We start from the raw sequence: 26,933 nt of genomic DNA, 5'->3' as shown, positions 1-26,933 counted from the left end.
TTATGACCTCAATAAAATTTTCATTGTCTATTTTAATTTTTTAAATTATTGGAAATCTGAGGTAATACATTTCCTTCTATATGTTTTCAGTAAAATTAAGTTTAATTTAAATCTCAAGTTAAATCCAATAAAATAAAATGTTAATTTAATTACCACACTAAGCTAGCTTAAAAAATTATTTTTTTAAGATGCCCCAGCTAAAACCGGAAACGATTAGCATGACTGGCTTAAACCTATTTCAGCATCTATGTAACTTGGCTCGATTGGCTACCAGTGCCTATGATGGTGGTTCAAACTCTGAGGTAAGAATTTAGACTTGTCATTTTATTAAGTCAGTTTGTGGAATTTTTGTTTTATTCCTCAAATTAGATTACTGAATTACCTTACATAGTTTATCAAGCATTGAATTTACTATGAAGACTTTTATTCTTAGGTTTTAAAAGTTTTATAAAGCGAATTTGATGACTTTTCAGTATCTAAGATAACCTTGGTTGTACTTAATGAACTTATTAAACATTCCTTGATTAATAGAGAAGAGACCATCTGAGGTTTTAGTCCTCTAAACACTCCCAGATAATATAATCAAGTAGTTTTGTCAATTAGAAGGTTGATTTGTCTAAAATCTGATTCTTATGCCATTTGGTGAGGCCAAAACTTCTAGTTACCTACAGAGTTCCTGTTGGTAACCTCCATTCTGGAATAGAATCTCTTTAAATCATCTTTGACCATGAGTCATACAATCGCTTTATTAGCTGAAGACTCTCACAAATTGCTAGTTTTATCTCTGGTTTAGAATTCCATTTGCCTAGTTGGGTGGCTACTAAGTTTTGTTGAATGCATTATTCCTAGATTCTCCTAACACAGACTGTTATTTGAAAGTCTTCCTCATTGGATGTTCTGGTTTATTAATGATAGTTTTGATATATTTATTGTCCACATTTTTCATTACTTTTCTTCTGAAATTGGAGTTGTATTATAATGACAAAGGCAGAGAAAACTGATGTTAATTTATGTGATAAACAATAACTGTTTCTAGTGTTCTTTTTTTAAAATTTAATTTTGGGGGGCCTAACTTGTACTTTGATAGTACTATCATAAATTTCAATTTGTGATTTTCTAATTTACCTAAGAAGTAGTCATACTATAATTTTGAGATAATACTGCTTTTTACGTAGATGTTACAAAAACACTAAGGCTGTTCAGTCACTTATCAGAAGGATATCTTGCTTTACCCTGCCCAGCTTTTAAGAACTTCCATTCTCCACTTTTTCTGTAGTTTTCAGGAAAACATTCTCTTTGCCATCTCATAGTTAAAATAAATTTAAGTGACAACTTGGATTAACATATTTTTAAAAATTTTCTGTGAATACCTGTAAACAGTGACTTTATCAGAGTAAGTTGGATGAAAGCATTGAAGCATTGTTATGCTTATAATTTTGTGTGTGTTTTCATTCCTTTGTAGCATGTTTTTACCACTGTGTAATCACAACTTTTGAGTTATTGAACATTTCATACATTTATAGTCAGCTGCTTTATAAATAAGTAGTTTTAGAATCAGTATGTCAGTAATTGAGGAAATTTCCAAGGCTTTTGTCCTCTCTATTATTATTTAATAACTAAGTAATAGCAATTACCTTTTAAGTATTTTATAAGATACTAAAACGTTTTGATATTGTATGGCTTTTAAATTTGTTAATTCAGCCTTAGCATTTGCATTATTTGACAAATAATAAAATAGATCTCACATTTTTCTTTCTTAGCTCTGTGGTATGGACCAATTTTGGGGCATTGCTTTAAGAGCACAATCTGGTGATGTCAGTCGAGCAGCTATCCAGTATATTAATTCATATTATATTAATGGTGAGTTATTTGAAATATTGCCTAATAGGTAATTTTTTATGTGAAGATTTTTTTCAGCTACAATTTTCATTATATAGCAAAACAAGATATAAGATTGATATACATGTCTAAATATCTGATTTTCAGGTAAAACTGGTTTGGAGAAGGAACAAGAGTTTATTAGTAAGTGTATGGAGAGTCTTATGATAGCTTCTAGCAGTCTTGAGCAAGAATCACATTCAAGTCTCACTGTTATAGAAAGAGGACTCCTTATGCTGAAGACACATCTGGAAGCATTTAGGAGAAGGTAATTTTTAAATATCACATCAGAATGAATTTCAGGTTTTTTTATTGCTTACATGTCCAAAAATATTCTTAAAAGAGGTTTTTTGAGGGGGTAGGTAGAAAACGTAACTTACCAAAAGGAAGTGCTAGCTCTCAAAGTAATTTTTGTTCATAAAATGTACCATTTAGTGGTGCAATAGGCAATAATAATAGATTACTGGTAAATATTGCAGAGCTTTAAAATCATTAGATTCTGAGAGGGTATGCATGAATAAGAATTTCTAGACAGAATTTCATCACTAAGAAAGTATTACTATGATTGAAAAGGCAGACCACCACTACCAAAAAAAGTTTTGCTAAAACCCTCGCCAAGAGCATCAAATAATCTATCATAGTTGAATCAAGTTAAGTTTGTTTCATTTGCTGTTTTTTTTTCTTCTTCCTGGACTAGGAGAAAGTATTTTAATTTTGAATTTCCATTTACCATGGAAACATGATCAAAAATTCTGTGTTAATGAATATCTGTATAATTAATTTAGACATACCCTGTGTAATACAGAAATAAAGCAAATTAACATTTATGAATGTATCGACTGAAGTGAAAGGTGAGTAGATAGTTTTAATTAAGAAATTCTGTGTATTAAAAATCATGAGTAAATGTAAAAGTATAAAAAACCGTCTTGCCCTAGCCAGTTTGGCTCAGTGGTTAGAGCGTCGGCCCTTGGGCTAAAGGGTCCCGGGTTCAATTCCTGGTCAAGATCATATACCTGGGTTGCATGTTCGATTCCCAGCCCCAATGGGGGTGTGGGGGAGGCAACCAATCAATGTGTCTCTCTCACATCGATGTTTCTCCATCTCTCTCTCTCTCCCCCCTCCCTTCCTCCCTTCCACTTTCTAAAAATCAATGGAAAAAATATCCTTGGGTGAGGATTAATAAAAAACAGTGTGGGAAAAAATTCTTAAAATGAATAATTTTTTTCAATTTCAGAGCTTAGTTTGATAATGAAAATGTCATATAGTTGACATTTATTGATATTTTTTAAATATCGGGAAATACTGAATAATCAAGATATTCTAGACATTCCTTATAAATAGCATGACTCCATGATTTAAAAATTTGAGCATTGCAAAATTTTTTACTTTATGAGTGAAATTTATGGAAATTCTACTTAAGTGATTCCTTGTGTTTTAAAAGAATATGTATGGGTACTCTGGAGTTTTTTGCGCAGAAACTTCACAACGCTAGGTAACTTGTACCACTTTAAAAAATAAATAAGCAAATGTGATGTTTTATTCAAATTAAAAAGTACTCATAAAATATATGTTACACTAAGATAGTAGTATAGAAAGTAGTATCAGATAGTTACTGTTAATGACATATGTATAGGGTGGGGCAAAACTAGATTTACAGTTGTTTGTAGGGAAAATAATACAATACTTAATAAAAGATTAAACTGTGTTTTGTGTACTCACAACTGTAAACCTAGGTTTGCCCACCCCTGTACATATATTCCAAAATTTTCTCTATGCTGCAGGGTCTACAAACAACAAACCAAAGTCTGTTGGTTGAAACCCTTAATCCTTATATGATGTTACCAGTGTTTTAAAACAAACACATCTTTAAAAATAAATTGAGGTTCTTAGGATTCCATTGTGCTTTTATAACTAAGAGGTACTTTAATAATTTACCAAGGTATTTTCATGCAAATCTTGTGCAGTATCACTGTACAACTTCAAGTACTTAATGTAGTTATTGCTGCTACTAATTTATTTATTTTTAATCCTCACCCAAAGATATTTTTTTCCATTGCTTTTCAGTGAGAAAGAGAGAGAGAGAGGAATATTGATGTGTGAGACACATCAACTGGTTGCCTCCTGCATGTGCCCGGACTGGGATCTGGGATCGAGCCTGCAACCATGGTACATGCCCTTGACTGGAATCGAACCTGGGACCCCTCATTCCGTAGGCCGACACTAATGACTGAGCAGCCAAATCAGCTAGGGCAGTGCTACTACTTATTTAATATTGCCTAAGGTTTATAGAATGAAAATGTAAAGTAATTGTGTTTATGTGTTCCTTATATTAAGAGAGTAAATAAAAATGTCTGTTTTAAAGGTTTGTGGTTTTTTTTAAGATAAGGTTATAATCTTAAACAGCGGTTCTCAACTAGAAGCAATTATGTTTCCGGGGGGACATTAGATAACTTCTGGAAACATTTTTGATTGTCACAGCTTAAAGGAAAAGGTGGTACTATTGGCATGTAGGAGGTAGAAACTAAGGATGCTGGTAAACATTCTACAGTGCTTGAGATAACCCCTCTCCTCCCATAACAAAGAATTATTTGGCCCCAAAATATTACTCTTTTTGTTCAGTCTTAGAAGCTGGACATTGGATCGCTTCTGGGAAATCAAGTCCATTTTATTTCCTTACCCTCTTTCTATTCCAGAATTGATGATTAATATAAGATACTGATAATTTTTTTTCTTAACTGAAATCAGATACCCTGGATCCTGTCTTCAACAACTAAAAATCACTTAGAAAATTGACATATTTAGTGTCATGTTAGATGCCTGTGTCCTTTGAAATACTAGTCTTCATAATTCATTTTATAATTTTAGCAGTCATGGAATAAGCTCTCAAAATTCTGTTAGACTGGTTATCATATATTTACTAGAAACATTTTCTAACTCTGAAAAATATTTCTAATACCTTTTTTTCCTCTTCTGAATGTAGGAATGACAACTTGCCATTTCTTTTACTGGATTAATTTGTTTGGATTCCTACTGCATCTATTACCACCACTACCCCCTAACCCCCATTTTTGGAAAAAAAGGAATGTTCTTAGTGGGATTTTTCTCTCAGTATTTTTCCTGAAAACTTTTTTAGGAGCTTATAGGTATATTTATTTACGCATTTAAGTTTAATTCAGTGTGATGAATCTAAACTTAGTGCTTTTTTTTTTCAAATTGGAAAAAAATTAAACTCAGTGCTATGGATAAGAGTAAATTGAAATGTGCTAGAACCTTTTGAGGGCTTTTATGTTTTGTAAAATAAGTTCAGTAATATTAAAATGGTTTAAAATTATATCCTTCCTATGTGTGGTTTTTGTGTGTTTTAGGTTTGCATATCATCTCAGACAGTGGCAAATTGAAGGCACTGGTATTAGTAGTCATTTGAAAGCACTGAGTGACAAACAGTCCCTGCCGCTAAGGGTTGTATGTCAGCCAGCTGGACTTCCTGACAAGGTAGCTATATAGTTTTAGTTTCCAAATTGATAACATTTCCCAGTTCAAATATCTGTTCTTTTTGTATTTTTAAATTGGTTGCATCTCATATTTCAGATGACTATTGAAATGTATCCTAGTGACCAGGTAGCAGATCTTAGGGCTGAAGTAACTCATTGGTATGAAAATTTACAGAAAGAACAAATAAATCAACAAGCTCAGCTTCAGGAGTTTGGTCAAAGCAGCCGAAAGGGAGAGTTTCCTGGTAAGTCCAATAATTCAAATTTTCATATGTCCTAGGTTGTATAGTAATAACAACTTCAACCTTTACTTCTTTGAAGACTGCCAACCATGTCCATAGCTTCCATCTGCCTTCCCTTACTCTTGGTATGATGCCATTGATTCTTAAGCATGAGTTAAGAGTTTCTTCAGATGTTAACTTGTAAACATTTTCCCTCCTTTTTTCCAAAAATTTCTTCTTTCAGCGGTCATTCCATGAATACTGTGGGAAATATTAATCAGTTTGTTTCCATATACTACTTGGTACCCAACAATTTGTTTTTGCTATTTATTTATATACACACACATACATATATATATGTTTGTTTGTTTTTAATCATCACCTGAGGATATTTTTTCCATTGCTTTTCAATGAGAGTGGAAGGGGGAGAGAGAAAGAGACATCGTTTGATTGCCTCCCACACATGCCCCTACCAGGGCCCAGTATTGAGCCTGCAACCAAGGTATGTGCCCTTGGCCGGAATCAAACCCGGGACCCTGCAATCCGAGGGCCAATGCTCTAACCACTGAGCCAAACTGGCTGGGCAGCATTTAGATATCTTTTGTTTTTGTTCTTCAGAGCATATTAAAATAATGCAGCCTTAAATTCCACCTGTGCATCTCTCCCCCTCTCCCCTTCCCTCCAAAAAAGTATCATACTAAGAAATTTTTTTTTCTTTTTTTTTTTTTTTTTTTAAAATATATCTTTATTGATTTCAGAGAGAGGAAAGGAGAGGGAGAGAGAGAGATAGAAACGTCAATAATGAGAGTCATTGATCGAGCCGGCAAACCGGGCATGTGCCCTGACCGGGAATCGAACCTCGATCGCCTGGATCCTAGGTAGACGCTCAACCGCTGAGCCACACCTGGCTGGGCGAGAAATTTTTTATGTGGGCCTAAAAGGTTTATTTGATTTGTGCATTAACTGTTATAAACCAAGTTACTAGTGTTAAGCCTTGGCCCACTTAGGGGGAGGTATACTGCTTGCCAAACTAGATGCTGCTTGTTTTGAGAGATTTTAGGAAAGTCTGAAGCATTGGTCAAGAGGGGCTGTTTGTATGTAAATTGAGTGGGAAGAGCTTGGGTGGGCCCAAAAGTTGGGTGGCATGGGGTCTCAGGAATCAGCAGAGCGGGTGAACTGTGTTTGATGGAGACTCAGATATAGAGTCTCCCTGCCAGCTCTTTGGGGGCTGGCTCAGAAAAGGAACAATGGCCACTGCCAGCACTTATGTTTTGTAGAAAGCTGCCCCTCCAGCTCTTGTCCTGATAGCAGACAACTCAGTTCCTCCCAGTTTTCCCTGGTGTCTTTCCAGCTGCTTCCCTAGCACTGAAACTCAGAGCAAAGTGAGTTTGAAAAAGTTTGTGCCCTGGCCCTTTAAGAGGAATGCCTGGGACTCCAGCAGCCTTCTGTCTTACTCTGCCACAATCCCCACTGGTTTTTATAGCCGGAAATTATGGGCACTTTTTTTAATGCACTGGAACCCTGGGCTTGGGGGGCCTGGTGTGGGGCTGAAACCCTTTGGTTCTCTGGGGAGGGGATTCTGCAGCTGAGATATCCCTCACAATTTTTATCCACTATATTGTGGGTGTGGGACCAGCCTCTTAGGGGACTCTGCCTCTCCTACCAGTCTGGATGTGGCTTCTTTATATCCTTAGTTGTAGAGCTTATATTCAGCTAGAGGCTGTTGTGAACGATTTCAGGTGGTGGTTCTGTAGTTTATTTATAATTTGGATGTGGTTGTGGGAGAATTTGAGTACTGCATTTACCTACGCTGCCATCATGACCAAAACCCCTTAATTTTCCTTTTCTACCAAGCATTTCCTCTAAAAAATAAAATGAAAAATCATGAATTAAATAATACTTAATTTGAATGCCTGCTGTGTTCTCTTGCTGGGGAATACATCTGTGAACATAATAAAATCTCTGCCTTTGTGGAATTGGGATTCTTTTTTTTTTTCTTTTTTTATGGAGGAGAGACAAATATATGTCAGATGCTATTAAGTGCTTTAAAGAAAGATAAAGCAGAATAAGGGATTAATAGTGAATTGAGGCTCTTTAGATAGAGTGAGTAGATAGAGGGCTTTTTAGAGCTTATATTTGATAGAGATGTGAAGCAAGTGAGGGAATGAGTTATGTGAATTTCTGTGGAGAAACATCTTAGGTCTTGATATGGGAACATTTTTGGTATTTTCAAGAAAGAGTAAGGACACTGGGTGGCTAAAGCATATTTAGGTGGGAAATGAATTTGAAGGTGTGGGCAGCAAAAAGGACTTTATGCTTTCTGGAAATAAATTGCCTCTATTGAGTTATTGAATTTACCATAATCTGGGATGTTGTAACTGATCTTCTCCCCACTCCCCCATGTCAGAGCTTTATGTTGTTTGTTGTTGTGTTTAAGTTTATCTTTATTGTTGAAAGTATTACAAATGTCCCCCAAAACTTGGTCTTTTTCATTTTTATTTTTTCTGTATTATAGTTTGTTTTACTTTGTTTTGGTGGATAAGAACAGGGAAGAGAAAGCTCGATCATTAAAAATACTTGCTGGTTACTTGTGTAATTAATGCATTAATGAATCTGATTCATCTGTTTGTGTTGCTGGGGAGAAAATGCTTTAGGTTCCCAGAAAGCTCCATAGTGCTTTTCACTTGTAAAATTTTTCATATTGTTAAGCAGGCAGGAATTAATCTAGTCAAACAGATGGTAAATGAGAATTTCTTGCAATTTTTAATGCTTAAGGCTAACCACAAACAACAGAAAATAATGAGGAATCATGTTTAGTACTGTCTCCACTTTGCTCAATAGTTATATTTAAGCTTAGTGTCCAGTAGAATTAATTGCTATAACCATATTTTCATGTCAGCAAATAAGTTAACGCTTATAAAAGTTCACTTATGTTTTCTCCTGTTTTTAAGGAGGCCTTATGGGACCTGTCAGGATGATTTCATCTGGACATGAGTTAACAACAGATTATGATGAAAAAGCACTTCATGAGCTTGGTTTTAAAGATATGCAGGTACACTTAAATGTTATTTGAGTTTTAATAATCTGTTGACTGTTATAGTCAATAGTGGAATATTCAAAGTTATAGTTTAAAAACAGTTCTTACTGCTTTTGTTATATTAAAATAATAAATGAAGTTATTTTATACTTAAGAGATTCATTAAACCAAAAACTTGATATATATAAAATATTTATTTGGTTTTCCCCCCTATTGCTTCTATTTTTACAGATGGTCTTTGTATCTTTGGGTGCACCGAGGAGAGAACGGAAAGGGGAAGGTGTTCAGCTGCCAGCATCTTGCCTACCACCCCCTCAGAAGGACAACATTCCGATGCTTTTGCTTTTACAAGAACCTCATTTAACTACTCTTTTTGACTTATTAGAGATGCTTGCATCATTTAAACCACCTTCAGGAAAAGTGGCAGTAGAAGATAGTGAGGTGACTTTACCATTTCATTTCTACAAAGTTTTGTTCTGTCTTTCTTTTGAGTGGAAAATAAATATCTCTTAAGAGCGATAAAACCTAAGAAACCAAGTATTTGTTAGCTGTTAAAGTGTTTAATATGACCCTGGCATACTGTTTAAAGTATTGTTTTACAAGGATCAAAATAAGCACAGTTTCAGCCTTCGTTGAATCCAGCGGGTAATACATATCATTGACATGCTGAACAGATAGTTTTAGGTAAACTAACATATAAATCATAGATAAAGATAGGTGCTAAGACTGAGAGACGTGGCATGCCGTTATTAGAGCATGGTGATAGGGACTCACATATTATTTGGTCAGGGAAGGTTTCTCTGAGGGAGACTATATGTAATCTGGGGAAGAAGGATGAAGAGAAACCGGCGAAATGAAGACGGTGAGGAACGATTTGGGTAGAGGAATTTGATTCCTGAAGCCCTTGATATGAGATGGAGTTAGACAGGTCTAGGAATTGTTAGAGAGCTGGTGAGTAGAATGTGAAGGGTGCTACTAGAGTAGAATGAGAGGAGTGAGATTGGAAAGTTAAGCAGAGCCAGATTAGTCAATACATGCCATTTCCATTTTACTCAGAGTAAAGTGGACAGCATTAAAATATCTTACACAGAGAGAGAGACATGTTCTGATTTTTGTTTTAAAGGTAATAGGTTTGTTTGACAAGAATAGAAAAAGGTGTAAGGAACCTAATGCATTAGACCAGGGGAGCATTGACAGTGCCCTGGCATAGAATGGTGGCAATGGACATAAGTGGACAGCAGGTCAAAATAACAAATTGGTGGTGGATTGGCTTGGGTTTAGGAAGAAGGAAAACTGGTTTCTGGCTTGAGTAACTGTGTAGAGTCCATTTGACATGAAGAATGGATGCATGACTTTAGAGGGAGTGGATGGGGGGAGGAAAGGGGGAGAAAGAAAGACAGAAACATCAATGTGACAGAGGCACGTTGATTGGTTGCCTCCCATACTCACCCCCAACCAGGGACGGGGATTGGACCTGCAACCCAGCCAGGTACATACCCTTGACCAGGAATCGAACCCATGGCCCTCCAGTGTGCAGGCAGACACACTAACCACTGAGCCATGCCAGCCAGGGTGACATAACTCTTAATTTATTGAATAAATGTGTTTACCATGTAAGGAATAGTTTATTTCTCACCATTAAAGACTGTAAAATATTATCAAACTTGATAGTGATTTTATGCAAAAAACAAAAAAGTTGAACTTAAGTTTAGAGGGTTTTTTTGTTTTTTTTACTGATCCATCTTGATAAGCAGTTGTTCTTATTTGTGTAGAGCTTAAGATGTGAAGAACTTCATCTTCATGCAGAAAACCTCTCTAGGCGTGTATGGGAACTACTGATGCTTCTTCCTACATGTCCTAACATGTTAATGGCATTCCAGAATATCTCAGATGAACAGGTAAGCCCGCAGAATCTCTCTCTTTTTTTAAAAGATTTAAAAAACAAAACAAAAACCAAACATTTTATTGATTGATTGATTGATTGATTTGAGAGAGAGAGAAACATCAGTTTGTTATTCCACCCATTTATGCATTCATTGGTTGATTCTTGTATGTTCCCTGACTGGGGATTGAACCCTCAACCTTGGTGTATCAGGATGATGGTCTCACGCAGATACCTGGACAGGGTCCACAGAATCTCTTTATTTTCCTGGAGGATGGTACCAGTTTACATTCCTACTTGCAGTGTTTGAGTTTGTTTTTTGACCTGTATCTTCAGTAAAATCTGTTTTATTAAATAGGTAAACAGTGCCAGTTCATTTGAACATTTAATGAAGTTGAATAATATAGACTAAGTATAATAATATAAGGCAAGGATTTTTACTAAAATTATCGTTAGAAAACATGGATATGCCTTTATGTTAATATTTTTTCATATTACCGTATGTTCTGAATATTGCTTAGTTTTTCCCAACAAAAATGTTTAGAGGAGAAACACTTATTTAATGACATGCATCAGTTCTTGTTTTGGATGCTCATACAGGTCAACTGGTAGAATTAGGTACAAAAATGAAGCTAAGAAATCTAATCATGTATTTGTTAATTTCCCATATGGGCATGACCTCACATATGTATTAGATATCTTCCTAGAAAGACATCTGTTAAAATGAGAGATTACTTTTTAGGTGTTACTTTCTGAGAATACCAATAGAACACCTATAGGATGAGTGGAAAAATAATCTCCTGATGTTATCTATGCTAATCATTATCTATGATTTTGGATTTTTTTCATATGATTTCAGAAGGTCCTATATCTGGAATGACTTAGAAATGAAGACAGTGGCCCTGGAAAGTGGTAGTTCATGACTTAGAGTAGCTCTAATAATATCGTTGTCAAAGGTGCACACTAAGTGTGAATAACAATTACATAAGTTGAGGGTAGAAAAGAACAGTATATTTAAATGTATTTGCATTTGACTTTTGAATGGGTAGGTGTAACAAGTATGAAACATACAGACTTTACTACTTGTATATTCTTAAATGTTCATGCATTCAGCTAGGCTTCGGTGTTTTTTTTATTGGTCAGATGGTAAATTGATTCAACTCTTGTGAAGGTTAAGATATTTTTTCCTATTCTGCTGTTTGTATTAATTTTATTTTAACAAATTTAATGAGTAATTGATGTTTTAAGCATACCATTAGTACCAATTATATAATTGGTTTTCGCATGTTAGAATATGTTTCAATGTATATGTAATATTTGAGTTTTTATATGGTGTCAATTTCTTTAATTGGGGAGGGTCCCTTAGTAAATTGGCATGGGAAACTTATGCTTTTCTTTTATTAACTTAAGAGTAATGATGGACTTAATTGGAAAGAACTTCTCAAAATTAAGAGTGCTCACAAGCTATTATATGCCCTGGAAATTATTGAAGCACTGGGAAAACCTAACAGAAGAATAAGGAGAGAGTCGACGGTAATTGCATTTCCATTGTTATCATTACATAGTTGTTATTCTCTCTGGAGCAAAATTCCAGAGTGTGTTATCTTTTAATTCTAGAATAATTTTTTCTCTTGCCATTCTCTCATTATTTTTGCCCTTTTTTTCACAGGGAAGTTACAGTGATCTTTATCCAGATTCTGATGATTCAAGTGAGGATCAAGTGGAAAATAGTAAAAATTCCTGGAGTTGCAAGGTTGGATCATGTTTTTTACAGTATATTGATAAAATAATTTATTTCTAATTTTTGGCTCCTATTTTTAGCACTTATATGTTTCCTTCATTGTAATACTGTGTTAGTATATCTCAGTGTTTGGGATTAAATGGTTAATGGAATATAAAGATACGTTGTAGATTTTTGCAAGAATCTATTTTAAAAATTCTTGAAAGTAGGCTGTATGTTATTACTTTGTATAGGAGTTATTTTGGTTATTTAAGTCAAAGAGAAATTTCTTCAATGAAAGATATGTAATATTTTACTTACACATACACAAAAGCAGGTCTTCATTATATTATGTAGCTGCTTTTCTCTTACCATTATGTTCACAATTGCTTACAGTTTGTAGCTGCTGGAGGACTTCAACAGTTATTAGAAATTTTTAATTCCGGAATTCTGGAGCCTAAAGAGCAGGAATCCTGGACTGTGGTAAGTGAAAATTCACTGCTAGCTAGTTACAATAGTTAACCCTTTTTAAGCATTTCCATTTCCCAGTAGCAAGTATAATTTTTGCTACATCACTGTAGCAAAGGAGAGTATGGAGTATAGAAATTATTATTTTTTCAAATAGGGTCTGATAAAGTAATTATGCAATAAGAGTTCTCCATGGCAACTCAGTTTAAAAATTTTAACTGCTAAAATTAATTACTCTGAACGATGTCTAATCATAAACATTTTTACTTTAGGTTGATACATTATATATTAATGTTTATAGAGTCAAATTTTGGATTTTAAAAAAACTTTTTAAGAAACTTGGTGTATGTATTTAATTTTTTGAAGACATTCTTTTTCATTTTGTTTTGACCACTTTTTTCCTGTGTAGCAGTACTTCTCAAAAATGTGTTTCCAGACCATTTTTGAGTGCTCTGTAATGACATGGGTATAAAAATTGAGAGTAAGCTTTTAGAAATTTTTATAGCAATATGACATTGCTGCAGTATTTTTTATAGTATTTTACAAAATTATTGGTACTCTAAAAATTTTTTTAAATGGTGCCTTACTACTATTAACTTGAAGAAACACCTTTCTATAATATTACCAAAATAAAATTACTTGTAGAAAGTTAAAAAATTCATAATGCTATACTGCACAGTCTGGTTTTAAGTGGAAAGGATTTTCCTTTTCCTGCCTCCAACAAAGCAGAGTAATTTTACTTTCTTTTTTCCAGTTTGGGTGCCTTTTATTTCTATTTCTTGCCTAATTTCTCAGGCGAAAACTTTCACTGCTATGGTTGAATGGAAGTGGTGAAAGCAGTGAGCCTTTCCTTGTTACTGGTCTTAGAGGAAAAGCTTTTAGTCTTTCACCACTGAGTATGGTTTTCATTATGGATTTTTCATATATGGCTATTTTATGTTGAGGTAGTTTGTTTATATTTCTGTTTTGTTGAGTGTTTTATCCCTAAAGGGTGTTGAATTTTGTCAGGTGCTTTTTCTGTGTCAATTGAGATCATGTGATCTTTTTTCTTTATTTTGTTGATGTGGTGTATTGCTTTGATTGGTTTTTGTATGCTGAATCATCCTTGCATTCCAAGTATAAATCCTACTTGATCATGGTGTATAATAATCCTTTTCATATGTTACTGAATTCTGTTTGGTAATATTTTGTTGAGGATTTTTGCATCAGTGTTCATGAGGGATACTGGTCTGCAGTTTTTTCTTGTAGAGTCCATCTGGCTTTGATATGAGGGTTATGTTGGCCTCATAGAATGAGTTAGGAAGTGTTCCCTCTTCTATTTTTGGAAAAGTTTGAGAAGGATTTGTATTAGTTGTTTAAATGTTTGGTAGCATTTACTAGTGAAGCTGTCAGGTCCAGGAGTTTTGTTACTTTTTTTTTCTTTTCAGATTACTGATTCAGTCTCCTTACTAGTTACGGGTCTATTTCAGATTTTTTATTTTATTTCGATCTGCAGTTTAGTATTTTATTTTTTAGAAGTAATTTTACTTTAATATATTTAGATTTTATTTTTGAATTACAATGGACATTTTTCAATCTGCATTTTTGTCCTTTTTATTGAATTTATTGGGGTGACACTGGTTAATAAAAGTATACAGGTTTCAGTTGCACTATTTTACAGCACATCGTCTGTACTGTATTGTGTGTGCACCACCTCAGTTCAGGTCTCTGTCCATCACCATTTACCCCCCTAAACCCTCCCACCTCCCACCTTCCAGCAGTCACCACACTGTTGTTCGTATCCTTGAGTTCTTCCTCTTTTTTTCCTTTTTGCTCAGTCCCTCCACCCCCTTCACCCAGCTTCCCCCCCACCCTGCCCAGGTGTCAGTCTACACTTTATGAGTCTGTCTCTATTTTTATTGTTAGTTCATTTTATTCATTAGATTCCACATATTAGTGAAATCATATAGTACTTGTCTTTCTGACGTGGAGAGCATTGTTCAGATTTTTTCTTTCTTTATCAATGAGTTTTGGTAGGTTTAGCGCTTATAGAAATTTGTCCATTTTGTGTCAATTATCTAGTTTTTTGATACACAGTTGTTCATAGAACTCTCTTATAATCCTTTTCATTTTTATAGAATTGGTATAAAAGCTCCCACTTTCGTTTCTGAGTTTAGTAACTTCACTCTTTCTTAGTCCTACCTAACAGTTTGTCAGTTTTGTTGGGTTTTTTTTGAAGAATCAACTTGTGTTTTCATTGATTTTTTTCTATGGTTTTTCTATTTTCTCCTGTTTACCTCTGCTCTGATCTTTATTATTTCTTCTTCTGCTAGCTTTAGGTATAGTTTGTTCTTTTTCTGGTTCCTTAAGTTGAAAAGTTAGATTGCTGATTTGAGATCTTTCTTGCTTTTTTAACATAAACATTTGTAACTATAAATTTTCCTGTTAACACTGCTTTCACCGTGTCCCATAAGTTCTGTATTGACCATGCTTTTTACCTTCCTTTGTGAAATTTCTGTTCATACCTTGGACTTTTTTTTTTTTGTCTCAGTAAAGAGTTATAAGACTTTTCCCCTGCTTAATTTGGACAATGTTTTTTTTTGCCAAGTGCCCCCTTATCCATGGGGATATGTTCCAAGATGCCAGCAGATGCCTGAAATCCCAGATAGTACCAAACCCTATATATACTGTGTTTCTTCCTGTACATACATACACTTTACAACTTTGCTTTGGCATATCCGAATTGGCAGCATCAACACTCTTGCATGATGGGGCTGTTATTAAGTAAAATAAGGGTTCCTTGAACACAAGCACTGCGATACTGAGACAGCTACTTAGTGCTTAATGGTTGGGTAGTGTATACAGTGTGGACACACTGGACAAAGGGATGATTCATGTCCTGGGTGGGACAGAGTGAGACAGCAGGAGATTTCATCACACTACTCAGAACGTCGCACGATCTAAAACTTATGAGTTGTTTATTTCTGGAATTTTCCATTTAATATTTTCAGGCTGTTGTTGACCATGGGTAATTGAAACCTCTGAAAATGAAACTTAATGGGGGGGGACTACTGTAGTGGTAATATTTTCACTCAGTCTGTAGCTTGCATATATAAACACTGATGGTTTTTTAAGCAGAGTTTTTAACAGGTTTTGTATCCTATATAAGAAATTCCTGTTTTAAGATCACAAAGATTTTTCTCCTGTTCTTTTTTTTTTCTCCTGTAAGTTTTATAGTTATCTTTCACATTTAGATCTGTGATGCATTTTGAACTAACTTTTTATGTATGTAGTGAGGCTTTGGTTTTATTTATTTTTTTATATGGCTATGCAATTTTTCTAGCACCGTTTGTTGAAAAGACTATTCTTTCCTCACTGAAATTTCTTGGTATGTTTCTTGAAAACCAATTACATGGGTTAGCTGTATTTCTTGGTGTATTGGTGTAGATATAGCACTTGGCACTGGCGTTAGGAAAATGGGAAGAAAAGGACTATTGAAGAGGAAGCTCTGAAACTCTCATCCCAAACATAAGTGATATTCTTATTCATTTCAAGGAAGTGTTTTACTTTAAAATTTTTAAAGGGAGCTTTAAGTCAGTTAGAAATATTATAGTAAACAATATTTTACCGCCTGGCCAGGCGTGGTTCAGCGGTTGAGCGTCGACCTAGGATCCAGGTGATCAGGGTTCGATTCCAGGTCAGGGCACATGCCCGGGTTGCGGGCTCGATCCCTGGTTGGGGGCATGCAGGAGGCAGCCGATCAATGACTCTCATCACTGATGTTTCTATTTCTCTATCCCTCCCCTTTCCTCTCTCTGAAATCAATAAAGATATATTTTAAAGTAAATAATGTTTTACCAAAAATTGTTTTTTTATTTTAAATACACAGATAGAAATGTAATATTTTCAGTTGAATTATTTTCTAGAACTATTAAGAATTGCTTTGGCCCAAACTGTTAGAGTGTATGCATCTTATGTGGAGAAACAACTTGCAGTCCTTTGTCTCAGTTCATTTCATTTGTAGGTAAATATCTTTGTTAGCGTATAAATAATTTTTTAAAAATCATAATACATTTTGAACAGTGTACAGCGGAATATTGGTTTTCGAACGTGTTCGTTCTGGAAGGCTGTTGAAGAAGCAATTTATTTGAAAACTGAATCATTTTTTCCCACTAGAAATAATTAAATTGAATTAATCTGTCCCAGACCCACAACTGATTCCCTGTTTTTACCTTTCTTATATACACTACATGTCTAATGTACTGTTTAATCTATAAATAAACACATCCTTTCTTAAATTTATCGAACCCCCTTACTAGCCTTAAATGAATCACTTTTTCAGCACTCCTTCCAGGCATATCTTTCAGGTTAGCATGCAGTATCTTTGCTTGTTCGTATTATCACTGCCTCCAAAATACTATCACTGGCTGTTTTTTGTTTATCGAAATCAGCAATAGTGTTTCTACCTCTTCAGTTGCCTGTGATCATTGCTTCTTTCACACCCTTAGGAACATTAGCGCTCTTGACGGCCTCTTTATGTTTGAAAATTGTGCTAATTGTTGATTTCGCCAGCAGCAAAAGCATTCTCTCCTTTGTTGTCTGGGAGTCATGCCTTTTGTCATGTAGAGGTTTGCATGGAAAGGTTGTTAAGTCAGTCAGCCTAGACATTTTTTGTGTGAACAACTTGGTTGAGAACAGAATTGTTCGCGATGGGAGATGCTCAAGAAAATGAGGTTTGATTGTATTTTTTAAAAACCCTGTATCTCTCTGTTACATACATTTGTATGATGCTTTCATGATAGAAATGCATGTTATTTCCATTTTATTAAATGCACCCACTTAGTGTTTTGATAGTTTGTCTTCATTTTTATAAGATTGGATTGTTATCATAATAAATGCTCAGCAAAATTCTATAGCACACGGATTAAGTATTAGGTATAATTATTTTTATTTTTTAGCCTTTCATTTTAAGTTGTATAGTAACCATATTAAATTAAAATAGGGAAATGACTTTTTCTTTTTCTTATCCACAGTGGCAGCTAGACTGTCTTGCTTGCTTGCTGAAGTTAATATGCCAGTTTGCAGTAGATCCATCTGATTTGGATTTAGCTTATCATGATGTCTTTGCCTGGTCTGGTATAGCAGAAAGCCATAGGAAAAGAACTTGGCCTGGCAAATCAAGAAAGGCTGCTGGTGATCATGCCAAGGGTCTTCATATACCAAGATTAACAGAGGTAAAGTACGGAAGTTATCATTAAATTGTAGTAATGATTCTACTTATGTTTTAAGAAATCTTATGTATTTTCATTTTGATAAAATGATGAAATACACTAATGCATAAGAAATACTATTCTACAATACCACAGTATGATGTATCTGAAGTGATGCCTTCATTTTAAAGCAGAAGTAATTATGATACAATAATGCTTTTCAGTTCATCATCCAAAATGCAGAAATGAATTATATGGCATTTTAATGTTATCTAACTGTAGGATTGAGTTTATTATTTGGATTCAGTAATATATATATATATATATACTGAGTGTATATATATATATACTGAGTGTATCAGGGTCCATTCAGGCAAGCAAACCACATTAAATATTTCAACAGAGGAAATTTAAAATAGAGCATTGGTTTTACATATATGTGTTGGAGGACTGAAAATACAAAAAAGAAATGTTGAGGTAACCTAGTCAAGTAACCGTTTACTGCTCCTGGGGTTTTCGGAACATATGGAAGGAATAGGTTGGGTTTTTCAGAAATAAGCTTATAGAACAAGAATACTGTTGAACTGCGGTTTAGGACTCTGAAGAAGGGGGTTCTGCTACTGTGTCTGAAACCAATTGCCTTTTCTGAGTAAAATACTTCTGGAGCAGTGCTAACAAAAATGCAAGGAAGTAATTTCTGGTGTCTCAGGTTGACAGAACTTAATAGGAAGTCAGCTGTCAAAGGAGGAATTTGATTTGTTATGTACCAGCCCTAGAATTGCAGAGCAAGTATATAAAATGGATAGAGCTGAAGAAATGGTACAATAACTAGCAATACAACTAGAATTATTTTTGACTGTGGATTTTGTTATTCACATGATCATATATTTTCCCTTCCAGTGTCTTTGTCAGTGAATTAGGAAGTGCGGAAGAGATGACGATGAGTTTTTAGTGAAATCTCTTCCTTATTTTGTAATCTTTTGAGACTGGCACCTCACCTTGTACCTGCCCAAGAAAAAACAAAGTAATGAGTTGTTTAAGGATAGAAAAATATTGTGGTGATTATAGGTTGGAAATTGCTGGTATAAATGGAAAACCAGAGCATATTTCCCTGGAATTTGGGGGGTTAAATGAGGGAAACAATCAATGCTAGTATTCCAGGGTTAAATGGGAAAAATGCTAGTATTCCAGGTTATAATGTAAAAAGCTCAAATTGAATGTGGTTTTTTCCATTAACTCCCTAAATAATTTAGTGATTTTCTCTTGAGATATTAATAATATAAATAGATAAATATATATGTATATATGTAAATATAGATACACATGGAGTTTTAAAAAGAATTGGCTTGTTCTTTGTTTTTATTTTTTTAACTGTATTTTTGACACTATTACAGATGTCCCCCATTTACCCCATGTTGCCCACCTCCACCAAAACACCAAGAATTGGCTTGTTTTTTAAAAAATATGTGCAAGTACATTCTTACTGAAAATAGTTCTGAATATACAAGTGAATGTTTCCCCAGCATTATGTTTTAGAGGTGTTTTTTTTTCCTACACACATGCCAGTATTAGCTTTTTGTAGTTTACAAAAGGTGCATACTGTATGTATTTTACCATTAGTTTATCATAATAGAGCTTAGTATGTAAATGGAAGCTGTTTGGGAACAAAAGTTCTTCTTACACTAATACTGGAGACAAAAGTCATCCAATTTTGGTACACTGTAGATATAGTAAGTAATTCTTTTAATAAATTATTGTCATGCATTATTTGTTCTCTTTAATAGCGTTTAAGAAGCTTCAATTCCAAATTGAACTTTTAAATTCTTGGCTAAACATAGTTTCTCTTGAAGCTTTACTGATTTTGCCAGGGGCAGGTTTAGTTGTTACTTCCTTGTTTTGCACATTTGATACGTTGTATATACTTATGTTACAGTGCTCTCTCTGTTATCTGCGGCACTTGTCTTATATCTCCAGGATGGGAACGGTGCCTTATAAAATAAATGGTCAGAATGGGTTCTCACCTACAAAAGGGATTCAGTAATTTTTTAATTAAAATAGCAAATTATTTTTTCTCTTATATAGATGAAGAACTGGAATTTAGAAATTAAGTATTTATTAGAATCAAGGCAGCTTGAAAGTCAGCAAACTCAACATCGAACATAGGATTTTTAATCTAAAATCCATGCTCTATATCCCTGGTATATTGCCTTTCTATATTTAATTCAGGATGGTTGAGGAATCTGCTATTTCTTGATTTGTTTGTTCTTGTTTCAGAAGTAGAAAATGTTTAATTCTTTAACCATGTCCCAAAAATCTAACCTGTAATATACATTCTTTTTCTCTGACATGCAGAGAATCTGTGGATCAAATATAAAAAATAGTTTTGCCAGTGTATTTCTAAATTTTGAATATTTTCTTGTTAAAGTTGCTCTTTGGTTACAAAGTTTGGTTACAAAATTCTGATTTTCTGATATTTGATATTTTTACAGTATTTTCAAATGGCCATTCTTAATCCTTATTTTGTCATAAATAGAAATTAAAATAATTTGGAGTCAGGTTAAAAATGCAGTTTTGTGTTTTAAGTGTATTTAAAGATACTTTTCAAATGTTTTTGTTTTAAAGGTATTTCTTGTTCTTGTGCAAGGAACCAGTTTGATTCAGCGACTTATGTCTGTTGCTTATACCTATGATAATCTGGCTCCTAGGTATGATGTTTTTAACAATTTATGTATGCATATGTAGTAAGAATATAGTGTTTTAAAACTCCATTTTGAAAAATTTAATACTTAGAAAAATTTTAGGGTGTTTTTATGAACTCCCATACTGCTTATCTAGATTTGCATATTATTATCAATATTTTGCCATTTTTATCATATAATGATGAGGGTGTATTTTCTGTGTGTGTCTGTGTGAACACATTTATTTTCCATATTGTCCTGAATCCTTGAGAGTAAGTTTCAGACATTATGACCATTTACCCGTACTTTTGTGTATATCTCCTAAGACCAAGGACATTTTCTTAACCACTAGTATAAAATAAGCTTAGAAAATATTAACTAGGATACAGTTAATACTCAAATTATCTCACTAATATTCTTATAAAAATTCTTTTCCTGCTTTAGGATTATGTACTACTACTGCATTTAGTTGTCCTATTTATTTCATTTCCCTTAATCAGAGATATTTTCTTAGCCTTTCTTTGATGGTCTTAACATTTCTGAATAGTACAGGCCAATTCTTTTGTAATGCACCTTTCAGTTTCGGTTTTCCTGATGGCTCCTCATGATTAGATTCAGATTATATCTTTTAGCAGGAATACTCCATAAAAAATAATCTTTCCCAATACATCCTGGTGAAGTCAGTTTTCCCCATTATTAGTGATATTAATTTTCATCAGTTAATCTGGTTTCCTTTAGGTTTCTCTACAGTAAGATTTCTGATAATTTTTTTCTTTGTAATTAAAAGTAACCTGTGGGAAGATATTTTGCAGCTGTTTAAATTTTCAGCTCCTGATAAAATTTTTATTCATTGATATATTTTTTAGCATTCAATGATGATTCTGTCTGAATTTAAAATATTAATAGCCCTAGCAGGTTTTCTCAGTGGTTAGCATCAACCTGAGGACTCAAAGGTCTCGGGTTCATTCTCGGCCAAGCTCATGTACCTTGGCTGCAGGCTCAATCCCCAGCCCCTGTTGGGTGTGTTTGGGAAGCAACCAATCAATCAATCAATCTCTCTCTCTTTCTCTCTCTCTCTCTCTCTTTTCACCCCTCTCCTCACCCCCCCTTTTCCACTCTCTAAAAATTAATGGAAAAATACCCTTGGGCGAGGATTAACCAAAAATAAAATATTTGTATGGCCCTGGTTGGAGCATTGTTTTTCCTATGTACCAAAAAGTTGTGAGATTGATTTCTTTTCAGGGCACATACCTAGATTGTGGGTTCGATCCCCAGTTAGGAAGCATATGGGAGGAAACCAATTGATGTCTGCCTGCCTGTCTCTCTCTCCCTTTCTCTTTCCCTCCCTTTCTCTAAAATCAATAAACATTTCCTAGGGTGACGATCAAAAGGGAGGGAAAAAGGTAAAATATTAGTATATTTGCAAACTAGTGATTTTTCTAACTCTTACCATTCCTTTTATGTTTATTAGTTGACATTCTGTTGTGAGAAAGTGCTTTCTCTTCCTCCCTTTTACTTATTATCAGTTTGGATTTTTTTTCATTGAACATGTTGTAATTCATTACTATTACTATTTACTTTGCTCAAATTATACCTGAGTTGGCCTCGTCAGGCTTGTTCTTATGTCCTTTTGACATATCACATTATTTTGTGTGGAGGGGAGGAATCCTTTTCCCCTCTTTTATTACAAGATCTTCCAGGCTAGTAGTTTCCCTGCCTTAGTCCTAGTGCCAGCCACTTTCTTTCAAGACCTAGTTCCTATTGGTAGGGAACCTCAAAAAATATGGGTGCTTGGTGTTCTCATTCCTACCAGTGTTTCCGTGCTTGTCGGCCCTCTAGACAGAGCTGGAAATGTGTAAGAATATAGTTAAAATATGTAATATGATTCCATTTATTTGAGCTGTGTTGGAAAATTTTTTAATGTACAAAATTTTAATATAGAAATTATTGTATTTGTTGACTAATACATGGGGAGCAGAAAGAGAGAGAGAGAGCGAGAAGCCGATTGGTTGTGCCTCTGGGCCACACCCCTACAGGAGATCGAACCTGAAACTTTTTGGTGTATAGGACGACGCTCTAACCAAGCCACACCAGCCAGGGCCTAAGATTATTTCTTTTCTTCTTTTTTTTTAAAAAAATATATCTGTTGATTTCAAAAAAAGGAAAAGAGAGAGAGAAACATCAATGATAAGAGAGTCATTGATCGGCTGCTTCCTGCACTCCCCCGACTGGGGATCAAGCCTGCAACCCAGGCATGTGCCCTGACCAGGAATCGAACCCCGATCGCCTGGATCCTAGGTCGATGCTCAACTGCTGAGCCACGCCTGGCTGGGCGATTATTTCTTTTTTAATGTACTTTTCTTTAATATTTGTCCTAATTGAATTCACATTCCTTGATCAATATCTCCTGTACCCCACTAGGCTCAGTAAGTTCTTTATCAACTAAATCTGATTTTGCTCACCATTATATTTTCAGTGCCAGGCACCTTGCCTCGTAGTTTGTAAAACTTATAAATGGATAACATGGGGAAATGAAGAAAGTGCTGTAACGTGCCCTTGATTAGTATGATGAAATACATTTTACACCCCAACCACTAATTACTCTCAGCTAAATGTTTCTTAACTCTTCCTTCTTATCCTCTAACATACACTCTACCTCAGTATCCCACACACTACAATATATTGAGTTAAGGCAATTCAATGACTGTTTTAGTCTGCTTTTTCTTCACTTTACTCTGTTAACCTCATACAATGAAAAACCAGCTGTTGCTGCTCAAGTTGGTTCTCTGTGGCAATTCTTGTTTTCATTCTAGCAGTTCCATTCTTTCTTTAAATTTTTTTATTTTAGAGAGAAATCAAGACATTGATTTGTTATTCTACTTATTTAGGCATTCATTGGTTGCTTGTATGTGCCCTGACCTGAGATCGAACCCACAACCTTGGTGAATTGGGATGATGCTCTAACCAACCGAGTTACCGGGGTCGGGGACCCGCAGTTCCATTCTTAAAGAACTCATTAAAATCTTTGTAATGTGAGCTCTCACCCCTCACCCCACCCCCACTTCATGCCTGTGATTTCTCAGCTCCAGTTTCTGCACCATTATCTTTTCATAGGTTGTAACCCTCTGTTCATTAGGTGCTAGGAGTTTGTATCAATTAAGACAGCTATAACACTTTTTTTGCCTATGTTATCAAAAATTATCTAATGCTATAAATGTAAAAGATAGATGGGTAAGCTGCTCTGGTAAAGTTAACTATATCAATATGTTTATTGTATATTAATACTTGATTTATAATGTTTTAACTTATTAGTACCTTTTACTTTAAATCAATAATATGGATGAGCCTTGCTTTTGGGGATTTTGAAAGGTGTTTTGTGAATTATAACAGTGGTAATGCTAGAGATTGGTGCTTTTTTTAAACAGTTTATTTGTAAGGCAAATAATCTATGTTTAATTATTTCGTTAAAATAAAAATTTTTAACATTTAATTTTCTTGAAATTGAAGTAATACATTTCCCTTTGAAGTTACTAAAAGTATTGGGGAAAATAAAGGTGAAATTATATTAAATTAGTTTTCTCTACTTTTTAATAATTTGCTTTTAACAATATTTGTGGTAGAAATTGGCATTAACAATACAAAAGCATTAAACAGAAACTTTCATGGCTGAAAGCTTTTCTGAATGGGTTTGTTGAGCCAAATGCTAGCCAGAAAAGGACAAGGTCCTTCCTGGGGCATGAAGTCTAAACCAGCAGCAGGGCTAGGTGGAGTAGACTACATGTCCACCATACTGGAGTTGATGGGCTCTTTATACATTATGGAAGAAAGGTGTAAGCTGTTCTGAAAAATTTACACTGGCTACAATTAAGGAGGACGGTGGGAAAAGGTGAAGCAGGGGCAGTTCTAGGATAGGTCCATAGTTCCTGAGGAAGAAATGTTTACTGCTTTTGATTGATTGTGGGCAAGAGTCCTGAAAGTTCATGCATAAGCAGGATATGGTGGCTTCTGGTGGTTGCTCCAGGAGTTGATTCAAAGCTCCTACATGCATTCAGGAATGTGAGCAGCCTGTTGTTAGTTGGCTCACAGCTATTAATTAACTGGTTAAATACTTTTATCTCACTCTCTGGCCTGCTGTAATTTAATTTAGGACATATCAGAATTTTCCTATTAAAGGAAGGGCATTTTATGTCAATGTATGATTCTTTTTTTTCAAAGGAGTCTGAAGTTTAGACTAAACCATCGTAACCTTTCTCTTTGTAATACACATCTTAGTAACTAACTCATGAACATTTTTTGAGGGCTCACTTAATTCAACCAATATTCGTTTCACTCAGATTTTATTAAATCTGAACATTTATTTGGTGTTTGCTATAAGACTTTACCAGTGATTTTTTTAAAAAAAGATAAAGATCATAGAAAAACATACAAGTAGATTTCTTAAAACCTAATGTTTTTTAGGGGGAAAGTTGTATATACTTTAAAGGATATGTGGTAATTGAGTTATTTTTAATTCATTGCTGAGTTTAATTGGTGGTGGTCTGTTTTTACTTTACAGAGTTTTGAAAGCTCAGTCTGATCACAGGTCTAGACATGAAGGTAAGGGCTCAAGAAAGTTAATTTTTAATGATAAAAACTTGGATAACTAGATACATTTATATATAATATCTTTAAATAATGAACATTGTTTTCTTTACAGTACAAACCCTTATAGTTGTATTTTTTCTAATTTTTCTTTAGTTTCACATTATTCAATGTGGCTCTTGGTGAGTTGGGCGCATTGCTGTTCTTTAGTGAAATCTAGCCTTGCTGATAGTGATCATTTACAAGATTGGCTAAAGAAATTGACCCTCCTTATTCCTGAGGTAAGATAAAAATTGAAAATTAGTAGTTACTCTTCATATTTTTTCATGTTGTTAAACATTGATAATAAGAGAGCTAATGGAAACAAATGGACATGATTCCATAAATATATTACATTATCTGGAATGTGTTTAATCAATCCTTTAAGATCTAGAGTGTTTTGAACTATCTACAGAGGTGAACATTTATTTTGGTAATTTGTGTTTTAGAGAAGTTCTAGATGCAGCAGAGACTAAAAATAAGTCAAATATGTTTTCTTTTGATGCCATTATCAACACTGAGGAGGACAATATAATTTTCACTAACCATATCTTGACATTACACCATATTCCTAAATGAAATAGTAGAAGCACACTCTTACTGTCATTTAGCCACAACAATCACATCTTTTTTAGACAGCACTGTCTAAAACTGTATCTCTGAATTGATGCATATGTGTTTTTGTTCTGGCTCTGTCCCAGAAAACCATTGTGACATTTGGGCAAGTCTCTTTAGAATATGTAAAATGTTCTCGTTTATTTTCTAATTGCTACCTGTTATGAATACATTTTATCCTGTTACTTAATCTTGTAAATAAATTAATATGTATATTTTCTCCTCAATCCCTTTTGTATTTGTCTATTGTTGTTGTGTTTATTTGGTCTTATTTTATGGCCATACTTGGGATTTCTAAGATATGTTTTTACATATTGTATTCTTTAATGTACTTTATTTGACCATATATTATTTAATGTGCATTAATATGTGATCAGAACATTGCATTTTAAAATAGATTACTAAAGAAGTCACCTAACGTTATTTCTGCCAACATATTAACTTTAATGTTAACTGTTTAATACTAACTCAGATTACCTTTGGAACTTGCTTTTTCATTTAGACTGCAGTTCGTCATGAGTCTTGCAACGGTCTTTATAAGTTATCTCTATCAGGACTAGATGGAGGAGATTCAATCAATCGCTCTTTTCTGCTATTGGCTGCCTCAACATTGTTGAAATTTCTTCCTGATGCTCAAGCACTCAAACCTATCAAAGTAAGATTTTATTGCTTTTAAGAGCTGTTTTTAATTTTTCAGTTTCTTTTGCTCATTTTTATCATCATGTTATATTCTCGCAGTAATTTTGAGTACTTGTTTACTGTATATAATTTTTACCAAGATGATAATAGTTATATAGTTTTAAAGTGGCAGCATTGTGACATATTGTGACCATGTTATACCTAGGAATGGAATCTGTTTGCTTTGATTTCAGCTCTAGGGGATCTCGTGGATATTCTGTTCTGGAAATAGCATTCGTTCTTACTAGGTTCTGGGGCCTTCTTTAGTAAGTTGAATGATAGAAATATCATAAATGTAGCTATCTTATTTAGTCATATAGGGTTTTATGATGATGATATTCTGAATTTCCAATTTCCTTCCCTTTCCAATGTATATACTACCCTTGTAAAAGCCTTCTACCACATAATAAATCCTGAGCTCATTAATAAGTAAATTTTACTAATCCCAGAAATATG

At 34.3% G+C, this 26,933-nt stretch overlaps 1 protein-coding gene across 4 annotated transcripts in view; it reads left to right on the top strand.

The window, feature by feature from the left end:
• The window catches only part of USP34 (ubiquitin specific peptidase 34), a 183,752-nt gene that overhangs the window by 85,965 nt on the left and 70,854 nt on the right, over nucleotides 1–26,933 (top strand). For all 4 annotated transcript variants that reach the window (XM_087823588.1, XM_087823587.1, XM_087823585.1 and 1 more), the window contains 16 exons: nucleotides 189–302; nucleotides 1,761–1,860; nucleotides 1,987–2,146; nucleotides 5,244–5,370; nucleotides 5,467–5,614; nucleotides 8,542–8,642; nucleotides 8,859–9,068; nucleotides 10,400–10,525; nucleotides 11,920–12,042; nucleotides 12,179–12,262; nucleotides 12,626–12,712; nucleotides 17,710–17,910; nucleotides 20,509–20,591; nucleotides 25,120–25,160; nucleotides 25,302–25,426; nucleotides 26,302–26,454. In XM_087823588.1, coding sequence (XP_087679714.1) covers nucleotides 189–302; nucleotides 1,761–1,860; nucleotides 1,987–2,146; nucleotides 5,244–5,370; nucleotides 5,467–5,614; nucleotides 8,542–8,642; nucleotides 8,859–9,068; nucleotides 10,400–10,525; nucleotides 11,920–12,042; nucleotides 12,179–12,262; nucleotides 12,626–12,712; nucleotides 17,710–17,910; nucleotides 20,509–20,591; nucleotides 25,120–25,160; nucleotides 25,302–25,426; nucleotides 26,302–26,454 — 1,983 coding nt within the window. The remainder of the gene's footprint in view (nucleotides 1–188; nucleotides 303–1,760; nucleotides 1,861–1,986; nucleotides 2,147–5,243; nucleotides 5,371–5,466; nucleotides 5,615–8,541; nucleotides 8,643–8,858; nucleotides 9,069–10,399; nucleotides 10,526–11,919; nucleotides 12,043–12,178; nucleotides 12,263–12,625; nucleotides 12,713–17,709; nucleotides 17,911–20,508; nucleotides 20,592–25,119; nucleotides 25,161–25,301; nucleotides 25,427–26,301; nucleotides 26,455–26,933) is intronic.

This window comes from Miniopterus natalensis, chromosome 13 (genome assembly GCF_054644295.1).
Source record: "Miniopterus natalensis isolate mMinNat1 chromosome 13, mMinNat1.hap1, whole genome shotgun sequence".
In the NCBI taxonomy this organism is placed as follows: domain Eukaryota; kingdom Metazoa; phylum Chordata; class Mammalia; order Chiroptera; family Miniopteridae; genus Miniopterus; species Miniopterus natalensis.
This window is presented reverse-complemented; position numbering and strand designations above follow the sequence as displayed.